The sequence below is a fragment of the Alosa alosa genome, chromosome 23 (genome assembly GCF_017589495.1).
Source record: "Alosa alosa isolate M-15738 ecotype Scorff River chromosome 23, AALO_Geno_1.1, whole genome shotgun sequence".
Taxonomy (NCBI): Eukaryota; Metazoa; Chordata; class Actinopteri; order Clupeiformes; family Clupeidae; genus Alosa; species Alosa alosa.
The window spans coordinates 6,373,891-6,385,437 of NC_063211.1; the positions used below are offsets into that span (position 1 = coordinate 6,373,891).

An 11,547-nucleotide genomic window follows, 5' to 3' on the forward strand; every position below is an offset into this window, starting at 1 on the left:
TGATATACAGTGCAACCGGAAAGTTTTCAGACCCTTTGCAGTTTTCCACATTTTGTTATTTTTCAGACTCATCTGAAAATGGATTGACAATTCATTTTTTTCTCATCAATCTACACACAATACTCCAACACTCCACAAAAGAGCAGGTGTTTGCAGTGTTTTGCAAATTTATAAAAAAATTAAAAGACTGAAATATTCTATTTACATAAGTATTCAGACTCTTTGTTATGTTGTTTGCAATTGAGCTCTGGTGCCTCCTACTTCTATCAATGGTCCTTGAGATGCTTCTACATGTAAACGTTTGTTTACATGTCAGGTCTGTTTGAATCATCATCAAATGTATGCAGCATCTGAAACACTACAGATTTCTCTCTCCTGACCTGCAGGGTGTGAGAAACAGACACACACTCACTGTTGCTATCACAGGGCATCAGCAACACAAGTGCAAAATCCAGATTACCATCTAAACCGAACGAAGAAGTAGTGAAGGATTGCACACGTGGAAATATTTCTCATGGAAGAATTTATGATCCCTCACTTACTTCAGTTGACTTGGAAAGGGTTGGAGAATACAGTAAAACAGCAGTTCTAAACATCTAGGAGCAATACCAGTATATTTAGGAGAAACGATTTGCTTTATTTCCATTGAATGTTGCATGTTCATTGTAATCTCACTGAAAGATAATCCGTTTTATTGCACTAGCTGTTCATATTTATCAAAGGTAGTGAAATTACAGTTGGTATTTTACACGGCAATACAACAACCAATTCAAAATAGACTTCAGGTCAAATTACAATATAGCACACATGCACTGATATGGCTACCAGTGGTGGACGAAGTACACAAATCCTGTACTTGAGTGAAAGTAGAGATACACATGGTCAAATGTTACTCCAGTAAAAGTAAAAGTTCTCCTTTTACATTTTCACTTGAGTAAAAGTACAAAAAGTACTTGCCTTCAAATGTACTTAAGTATTTAAAGTAAAAGTCCTGAAATGTATTACGACTAATACAGTTGCATTTACTATAAAATTATTAGGCACAGACATAGGCATTCCTTGAGCCTTTCTCCTTATGTGATGTCTTAGATACTTCAAAGTAACCACGTTTTGCTTTGTTGAATGCTTTACACTTTCGGTTTTGTGTTTGATAGTGTCAGATTGTCTATCATTGTCTATCATTGTATATCTACCATTGTCTATCATTGTTTATCATCATTTGCTCAATGGCATCATGAGGCTAGTTATGGTCAAGGGGTCAACAAGGTACAGTAAATAGTGGATATAACAACAACATAGGTTAGGCAACACCATTATTTAAAGCCTAGTTCACTTAATAGAAAATACACATGTAAGTACACATGTATTTGTGCAGTCTTTTTCCAAAAGGAACTTCAGCTGTCACAAAATGTAGTCGAGTAAAAAGTAAGATATTTGGCCTAGAAATGTACTGGAGTAAAAGTAAAAAGTTTAACAAAATTGAAAAACTCAAGTAAAAAAGCGACTTAAGTACAGTAACTGAGTAAATGTACTCAAGTAATGTCCGCCACTGATGGCTACACAGACAGGTCAAAATACACATTTCCCAACTGTTGTGCCCTTGAGCAAGGTACTCAACCCCACGTTGCTCCCAGGACAATGTAATATGTAAGTAAATTTGGATAAACGTGTCTGTTAAATATATAAATGAAAGGAACACATACTTTAGGGGTGGCATATGAAATACAACCCCCTTTTTAGTCATTGAGGTACTTTCATCATCACTAATAGCATATGGCAATCAATAAGCAATATGTAATATATATAATAGCAATCTATATAATCAACTACTATTTAAGAATATATTGTCTGGTGTGGTCATATCTTCTGAAGAGGATCAGGTTAAATATCATGATTAGGTTCTGACTTCACTCTGGTGTGCACCACCAGCAGGAGGCTCCATCTGCAGCAGTAGATCACACTCACTGTGCCACCTGACTGACTGAGAGACGTTGAGGTTTTTGTACGAGTCTGTATCACTGTGTGAACTGTGCAGTAATACCAGTAGGTACATGGTGACTCATGCAGTAAAAATCTCCTGCATCTTCACTCTGGACTCCACTGATGGTCAGACTGTAGTCATTCCCAGATCCACTGCCACTAAACCGAGATGGAATACCAGACTGGAGGCTGCTCACAGAGTAGATGAGGAGTTTGGGTTTCTCCCCAGACTGCTGTTGGTACCAGGAGATGCATGGTGTGCCACAGTCAGAGGAAATACTTCCACTGCGTTTACAGCTAATTCTGACTGTGCCCCCTGGACTGGTCGATATGGCTGGAGTTTGAGTAACGGTCACCTGTGCCCTGGAGTCTGTGGAAAGAAAGAAGCAAAGTCAGCATATTGTTTGTGTAAACTAGTTTAGTAAATAACACAGTAGAGTGTTTACATGGCGCATAATAATGTTACTGCATCACAACAACATGTGTACAGTGTGTAGATGTGTCAGCACTCCAACTCCCAAACTCACCTTGGATGTAGAGGAGCAGAGAGTAGATGAAGAGGGTGATGAACGCCATTGTTGTGGATGAAGAGGACAGTAGTCAGTCATGAAGCCCTTAGCCGCTCTAAAAACATGAAGATACGGGGAGAACATGCAAACTAGCATCTCTATGGAAATCACCTTCCTGACGTCACACTGAGCTGCACACATCTATCACACACACACAAGACGCTAAAGGTGCTTGCACACCGTCCCGACAAACACCAACAAATACCAACAAATATCAACAAATACCAACAAACACCAACAATGTCGAACAAACACCAACAGCGTGCACATACACCAGTCTGTGTGTTGGTGTTTATAGATGGAATTGGTTTAGTTCAAACGTTTTTCTTTTCAGTTAGTGTCTGGCAGTTTGGAGCTAGAAAAATGTTTTCTAAGCATCCTAAAGAGGGTCTAAAGAAAACAATTGCAATCATCAACTGCCAACGTCAGATCTGCAGTAGAACTTCCAATAATTGAGGAATGTTATTAGGAGAAATAATCTTTCCATTACAGGAATCTTTTTTTATCATTTGCATTTCCACTGGATACTGCATTTGACCATATTTGTTCTCATTATTTCACCTTTATTTAACCAGGTGAAGCCCACTGAGACTTTCAGCCTCTTTTACAAGGGAGCCCTGACATAGAAACATATAGACATATAGACATTGCACAAAAATAAGATAAAACATAGAGAATAAGTACAGGAAAGACAGGTTCAGCAAAAACATACATTGGGAATATTAAATTGCAAGACAAGTACACCAAAGCAAGACAGATAACACACAACACAGAATAACTGAATGGTTAGTGAAAGCATTTACAACTGTCAGATCTAAGATGCTTGAGTAATTGTTTACTACCGGTATTACTTTAGTAATTGATCACTAAAGCCCTGAGCAGAGCGGACTGCTCTCACTAGGGTCCAGTCTCTATTCTGATGAGGCGGCTGCTCTCTTAGCTAAAAAGAGGTTTTATAACATGCTGTGCTGTTGTTAGTGTTTAAATTGATGAATGTTCTTCCTCTGATGCTTAAATGCTGCCACTGATAATGAAAACTGTCTTTGTTTGACTAAGAGATTATTTTCAATTCAAGATATTTTTAAAAGGCTCTAAAATTAATGATCAACTTCAGTTTGTTTCTGTGTATTTTTTATCAGATCAAGAGATCCTAGTGATCTAGTGGTCAGTAATTCAGTCATTGATAAAATACATTTTAAACAGTAATGTTTAATGTCTAAGTTGTACACTTTTGTACAATTGTACACTTTTGTATACTTTGAGAAACTTGACGCTCAGTGATGCCGAGTGGAACGGGGGCCTCTTCAGTGGTCTGTGAGGCCACCCAGGGATCTCAGACAGCGGTCACTAAAGCCCTGAGCAGAGCGGACTGCTCTCACTAGGGTCCAGTCTCTATTCTGATGAGGCAGCTGCACTCTTGGCATTAAGTCCTCATGTGGAGCGCCAGGCAGCTTAATCACATGCTGTGCTGCAGTTTTTGTTCTTTGTCTTTTTTATTCCAATTTTATGTATTTTCTTCCAGTCATGCTGAAATGCTGTCCCTGATAAAAAAAAAAGTATTTTTTTGTCCATTTTTAGGCTCTAAAATAAAAGGTGAACTTCAGTGTGTCTCTTTTTATAAGTGGCAACATGTCAAGTGATGCTGAACATATTCAGTAATTTAGTTGCTGAAACACAACTTTCAATCTAAAACAGCCATGTTGAGGATTTCTATAGTGTACACCTTATTATAAAAAACTGTTTAAAATACATTGCCCTCGTTTTTTCTTGAGACAGTTGAACATCTGGTAGTGGAGTTGGTCTGTTTGGGGATCTGAAAAAGCACCCAACCCTCACTATGCAAATAGTATCAGCAGAGCACAAACTCCCTGTTTCACAACCTACAAGAGTCTAAACCACACATAATTCAACACAATGCTTTCCTTTATAAGATAGTAGTGATTACATAGTTTGCAATTTACAATAGAGACATTTGCATTATTTATATTGACCATTTCAGCACCACAGCCAGACAGGACAGCTCCCCACACTTGTACTAGTCATACTGCACACCCTGTAGGCCACCAACCATCAGGAAGTACATTATGATGAGCATTTGCACTGTCAGTACATGGCCCAGTGATCTGGCAAAGGGTCTTGTGAGTAGGCCTACAGGCGGTGCTTAAATGTATTATTCCATCCCTACTGGCGCTAGAAGTTGTGTGAATTGCCTAGTTCTAAATGTTTGCATTTATTGATGGCAATTTTGCATGTAACGGCACAATAACATTAAGTGAGAGTGTGAATATGTTCATGAACCCTCCTCCCAATAATAAGCGTGATCACTTTTAACAATCACCTCAGCCACATTCACCAAACTATTGATCAGGATACCCACTCTTGCAGACTGACGTGTATAGAACACCCTTCATGTCGGCTTTTCTTGCATGCTCCAGCAGCATGCTCTGTGTCTGTTGCATTAGAGTACAGGCTTTAACTTGGCCATTTCAAAACCTAAATTATTCAGTCATAATCATAATTAGGTTTAACTATGCACACCAGGTCATATGTTCTTGGTGTTGGTAAGGCCCCCAACTTAACCATGAGTAGGCCTTTACAAATATTCCACGTCTTCCTCACAACTTGCTAGTTTCACCCCAAAAGCCTGTTGACTGACATGCATTTTAAAAGAGATGGGAAAACAAACCCTTGCCATTCGCTGATTTACTGGTAGACCTTAATGCAAAGTTTAAAAGAATCTCATTAAGTATGTTTGATATTAATACAGACCCTTTCAATCTGTTCCAAGAGCGTTTCCGGTTTAAACCTTCAAAATCAATACAGATAAGTTGTAATGAACATTTATCAATCAGATATTAGCGTAGTGCCTCTACAAAATGTCAAATGTTTGTTTATCCCCGAGGTACCATTAGCTCAATATTGTTTTCTGTGCTACGGGAGATGCCTTGGCAACACAAGTGTGTTTATGTAGCTGAAAGGGTGTACACTGCAGAAATTGCTGTTTTAACTGTCTGGCTGACTCGTCTCAGCAACGATACATTTCATTAGACCGAGTGCTGGCTGCAGATTTGGCCTATGGATTTGACCTACTGACACCATTGTTTGTTTCTCTATTCTTCTGTTGCCATCTAGTGGACAATGGTACAATGACAATTGACTAAGCCCCAATTACTGAAGAAATACAGACCACACAAACTACCTGTTAAATTTACGTTGTTTAAATTTAATTGTTGTTTAAAGTATTAAGGGAACTGAGAAAGGTATTCATATATTAGATTTTAAGTCAAGAACAACTATCTTGTGCAAGCACTTTGTCTCAATAACAACAAAAAAAACAAAAAGCGGAACTCATGAATGAGTGAGTATTGAGTGATCTTCAATAAAGTGATCTTCAATAAAGCTGCAACATCATTGCCACATTTTATGATGTCTCTGATGGTAAATAACATGTTTCACAACAAACAAGCAGACAGCTAACTTTCAAACTGAAGGTCATCATCTCAACAAACTTTGTGAACTTCATCAACTTTAACTTTCTTCTCTGATTTTTGCATTGTGATAAATCATGACACTCTCCTCAGTTAATACAGATTTTCTTTGATGTAATCTAGTCATTCAACAGACATTTTATTATTTGTTTTTATTGAACTTTTGCACATTGATGTATATACTAACAGGCTAACTGAACCATATGATTCGGGATAATTTTGTTGCGATGATAAGTAATTTAGGGTATTTTTATATGAAACATGATCAGGGATAATTTTGTTGATGGTAAATAATTTAGGGTATGTTTATGAAGAAAAATACATCTTTCATGAGATGGGTCAGCTCAGCTGAAGAGTTAATGTTTGAATAACACACAGGCTTATACATGATGGTCACCTGCTAGAAAGACTCATTCATGATCATCACTAAAGACTTATTTATGATCATCACCTAGAAAGACTTATTCATGATCATCACCTAGAAAGACTCATTCATGATGATCATCTAAAGACTCATTCATGATGATCACCTAGAAAGACTCATTCATGATGATCACCTACTAGAAAGACTTATTCAAGATCATCACCTAGAAAGACTTATTCATGATTATCACTTACTAGAAAGACTTATTCATGATCATCACTAAAGACTTATTCATGATAATCACCTAGAAAGACTCATTCATGTTTATCACCTGCTAGAAAGATCTATTAATTGCTCTCCATTCCAATTGGAGGTTACTGAGCCTTTAGCACGTTATACTTTTATGGTTTAATTTTTTTATTTTTTCAGCTTTAACTCATGTAGGCTACACTTGAAATCACAAACTATAAAAATCTGGACCTGTTCCACATTTAATTCCAGTCTTGTGGTTCCTCAGTGGGGTGGTGAGGTGGATGTGTTTATAGTTTTGTAATCTGTGGAATGATTAGTTCATCCAATGTTCATCCAACACTCATTACTTTTCCATGTTAGGGTGGAAAGAAAAGTTCCTTGTCAGGGAAAATGTTTATGAAATACAGATGTTTAATATGTTTTTTACATTTCTTCCTGTTTGTGTGTGCTTCCCGGGCATAGACCAGACACCTTAAAGTGTTTTGCACCATGGCTATTCCATACCTCTAACATATTGGACAAAGACCTATGATAGACGATGAATATTATCTAGACCAAAGAACAATTCCTTGTGGATGGAGTGACCTCTAACAACTGCACATTAAAAATGTCAGAATCAAAACATATGTGCCATGATCACACCGTACCAAAAATGACGGCATTTTTTTATGTCAAGGGTGTAGCAGGACAACCTAAAAATGGGAACCATGTGTCTAACAGATTGACATGTTGGGGTAGGATGAGGCCTTTCCCCCTATCCACAGGATGCAAAACATATGTTTTCAGAGCCCAAAATAAGGTTATAAGCAACAGACGTCATCAAAGACCAAGTGGGGTAATCCCCCAAGGACTTATCTCTTATTCAGCCTCGTTCAGTTCCTTCCCTTGCGTTGCCCTAATTGTTTTGTTTTTCTTATTTGGAAGTGATCCAGGACACATCAAGTTTTTAACAAGCAAACATAACAAAATTAGGACACTGTAAAATGCCCCCCTGTACAGTTAAAGACTTGTTAAATCCCTCCTTTCAGAACAAATGACACCAGTCTTTATAATGGAATGTGCTGTCATAATTCTGGTGTGGTGCGGATGAGTGGGGTGAATGTGGCGTGGAGACAGCGGAATGCCAGATAAAGCATTCCGGATTAACGTGTCTGTTCTAAGGGCATGTAAGGTAAGGAGGCTGCCATCTGGACTGAGTCAAACACTAAAATAGAACATCCTGCAGGTCTTCTCCGAGGCATTGTTTTAAAATGTCAGTGTGGACATCCAATGAGTCAGCTTTATTGGCATGACTGAAAAAGTTACAAAATGAAAAATGTACACAAAATGAAAAATACAAAGTTTAAATATTTGACATACAGTATCTCTCTCTCTCTCCCTCCCTCCCCCCCTCTGTATGTGTACGATTCAGCATCAAATATTATGACCTACACAAATGTGCAATGCAGTGGTGGCATAACATTATAATGAATTAAGCCTAAAACTCATACATTGAAAACAACAAAAAATAACTACATCGCAACAGGATAATTTTAAAACGTCAATGCCATCACTGAAGCTCTACAAATCACTAACAAAAACAACTCAAGAAGCACCCCTGCAAGATTCGACAGGCAGACCAGCGAAACTTTAGCAAGACCCGCCATGATGATTGTGTAATGGCCTCCAAACACTCCGGATCTGATTTAAAAGAACTGCTTTTTGCTTAGTGCAGTTGTCCTGTAAAAGCCAACCCCTGAACGCTTACTCATGTTTTACGGCATCCAACTTGCACAGATCTGCTGACATCGCCTCCTCTTTGAGAAAAACAGTTCTTCTCGGCATGTCATCTGGGAAACAGGTTGTTTCCAACTACACGTCAACACTGTGGATTCCTTAAAGACCTTGAGTGAAGTTTAATGCTAAATGTTTAATCAGATGTTTATATTTATGTTGTGTCTGTTACTGGTGGTAGCAGACTCTCTACCACACTTCATTATTTACTCCTTTAGCCCTGAGTACAGATGTTTACAATTAAGGGAACAAAGCACATCTTAAACTCATTTGTGTCTAGTTTATGGTAAAGCAAACTAAATAAATTAAGACTGAAGACAAAAGCTAACTACAGTACATACCACAGATTTCTGACTTTCATCAGATGAAGGTCAATACTAATGTTCTCTGACATGTAGCTTACATACATTCTACAAAATGTACATACATTCTACAAAATGTACATACATTCTACAAAACCCGATCTCCAGGCCAGTGGCAAGCTCTGTAGCTCTCCATTCATGTCCTCTGCATGGTTGGTCTATGTTTTTGTTATACAAATCCTTTTTTCCTTGTGATCTTAAGAATAGCTAAACTATGAGCTAAACTATATAGGCTGTGGTGTGAAACAAGGCTCCATTACAAAACACATTCAAGGACCACACACACACACACAAACACACAGACACAGACAGACACACACACACACACACACACACACACACACACACACACACACACACAGTTTATCCATACAGTCTCTCGATACCACTGTCATTATGCAATCAAGTTGGAGTCATACACATCACAAGGATCAGCACATGTCCAGACCAGACGTCCAGTTTCCTCTCAGTTCCGTCTGTCCTCCGCCCAGCTACGCACTTCACTCGGCTATCCTGAACGCCCCAAAGTAACTGCCCTCTGCCTCAGGGTCCAGCATCCAGGCATTGGAAACGCTGACGTAGAGGCCATCTCCTGCTCGCAGAGCCACGACGCCTCCCTGGTGCTGGCAGGACATGTGATAGCCACTGGGCCTCCAGCGGTGTGTGCTACCGGTCTTCATGACCACACTCGATCGGAGGGGGGAACCACGATTGGGCCGTTCCAGGAAAATGTACTGGATCAACTGGACCGGGCTGGGAGAGGGCAGCGCGTGATGGCCCAGGTTGGAGGACTCCGGACGAGACGGAAGGCTCACCTCTGGCTCATTGTAGAAGCGAAAGCAGGTTTGGGCGTACACGTAGTACTGACCGGGCTTTCGGAACAGAATCCGCCCATCATGGTACTGAAGCTGGGCAAGGTGACCTCGGTCAGCACTCCAGTGGACTATGGTGGCGTGGACATCTCCTAAAGACAAAAGCCGTCCTGGTCACACTATACAGACTGGGCCACTTTACAAACTCTACAAATACACATTAAAAACTCACTTTTCTTCTAACTATATAACCTCATTTAGCTCCAACCCTGGGAAATAGATACACATTGCCCATACATTAACAATCTTAAAGGGAAACTATGGCATTTTTCAACCTACAAATTTGGTGTTGCTTAAAAACATCTAAAAATCAGACCCAGGTTGGAAACTATTTCCACTTTAAAGCAATAAGCCTATCTGTGAAAAACAAATAACAGCCGGCAACTGTGAAGTGGAACAGTCCCTCAGACTTGCTTATAACCAACCGCTGTTAAACTGTTGACTATAAACAAGGCAGGAAGATGGGTCTGTGAAGGTGTACGAGGCTCCGGAATGTGAGAGGCTGTAGAATATTCCCCACAAGTCCCATCTCACCACTGCAACACTTACACTCCTAAATAAGAGACTTGTCTTGGACACTCACCCTGGCCATCTCACCTACCTAGAAACACACTGCAACACTTGAATAAGGACACTCCTAAATAAGAGACCTTTATGGACACTCACGCTGGCCGTTTGAGCTTGGAGGTTTTATGGGCAGGTGGGCCACTGGGGTCCTGCTCCTTTGCCTTTTAGGGATTCTGGACTGATGCTGATTCTGCTGGGGTTCAGTTGGAATCTCTCCCACAGCTGGGCTCCTTTCCACCCCATGCACCTATCAGGGACAAAAAAACAAACATCAGTGAAGTGTTTTTTGAAAAATGGATTTTGTCTTCAAAATTAGAACTGCCATATAGGCACAGGACCTTATTTGAACGTTAAGTCATAATTCATCCAAAGGCTTTTAAAATAAGGGCCTCAAAATAGTTTCTAGAATACAATCTCATTTAATGGTGGCCATAGTTTACGCTTAAACACTGAGCAACCAAATAAAGCCTAAATTAAACATTTCAGAGGTATGGAAACTTAAGATGACAATTTCAACTTCATCAATTTCAACTTTCACCATTTTTTGATGGTGAAATCTAACACCTTGTAAGATGTAACACAAATTAACAAAGTTAACGAACACCTGGAACACATGGGTGGCGTGTTTTAGAATCTGTGTGGGTGGAAAGCAAAGCATCACAAAGCTATAGCAGCGTCCAGCTGTTTGATGCGCTGCCCACAGACCTAACGTGCGATTTCTCTCCTGAATCATTCTCCACAACAAAGCAGCCACAGATGTGAATATACCAAGTGTGAATAACGCAACGCCACAAGAATCTGTGTTCCACGAAACAATTTTCCATTAGCCTACAACATAAAATCCCATTCGCCGTTTCAAATCTATGCAAGGGAATTTGAACGGCGTTCAAAACAATGCACAAACTCTTGTGAACTAATACAAAGCAGCCAATTTTGGGATTACGGTGAAACAGACTTGATATCCAGACATGTTAGCCTAGAACCAAGACGGATAACAACATGACATGTAAACTCAGAACAAACGTCAGTGGAAAAACTGGGGATCGCTCATATTATCACTAACCTGAAAATGCCCTGTAAGATGCAATCCAACTATCACACAGCATAAAAGTTGCATCAATGCCATTATAGCAATGATGGCCGTGACGGGTGCTGTAGGAGTCATCAGATAAGGCTGAATAAGTCTTGACGTCCGGGGTTCCATGTATAGCATTTGTCTTAGTAGCCTATCGCAGAAACATAAAACTCTAAACGCAGCAGACTTGGAGTTCAGAGGTGACCTACAGACTGTCAATGTCTCTCTCATTGTGCTCTCCGATG

The 11,547-nt window shown here is 39.6% G+C and overlaps 1 protein-coding gene and 1 gene segment (V, D, J or C); both read right to left on the minus strand.

Annotated features, from left to right (window-relative positions):
- Window positions 1-1,748: 1,748 nt before the first annotated feature.
- On the minus strand, window positions 1,749-2,588 carry LOC125288475. The segment is given in 2 exon segments: window positions 1,749-2,350; window positions 2,508-2,588. Coding segments are annotated over 2 exon segments (384 nt in total).
- A 5,563-nt stretch (window positions 2,589-8,151) lies between these two features.
- On the minus strand, window positions 8,152-11,547 carry LOC125288597 (tumor necrosis factor ligand superfamily member 11-like). 2 transcript variants are annotated; one of them, XM_048235077.1, is made up of 3 exons: window positions 11,291-11,547; window positions 10,327-10,474; window positions 8,152-9,752 (listed from the first exon to the last, which is right to left on the minus strand). In XM_048235077.1, exons 1-3 carry the CDS (start codon window positions 11,531-11,533, stop codon window positions 9,289-9,291), a joined length of 855 nt encoding a protein of 284 aa, XP_048091034.1. In that variant the 5' UTR covers window positions 11,534-11,547; the 3' UTR covers window positions 8,152-9,288. The 2 variants fall into 2 exon arrangements, with proteins under 2 accessions (XP_048091034.1, XP_048091035.1); XM_048235078.1 differs by lacking the exon at window positions 11,291-11,547 and adding an exon at window positions 10,832-10,912.

What these genes read in the sequence shown, in the direction of transcription:
- LOC125288597 (XM_048235077.1), bottom strand. Translation starts at nt 11,533, where the DNA reads ATGAGAGAGACATTGACAGTCTGTAGGTCACCTCTGAACTCCAAGTCT. An exon ending in ATCTTACAGGGCATTTTCAG is followed by an intron (nt 10,475 to 11,290) that starts GTTAGTGATAAT and finishes TGTCCCTGATAG; the next exon opens with GTGCATGGGGTGGAAAGGAG. An exon ending in TCCAAGCTCAAACGGCCAGC is followed by an intron (nt 9,753 to 10,326) that starts GTGAGTGTCCAT and finishes TTTTGTCTTTAG; the next exon opens with GAGATGTCCACGCCACCATA.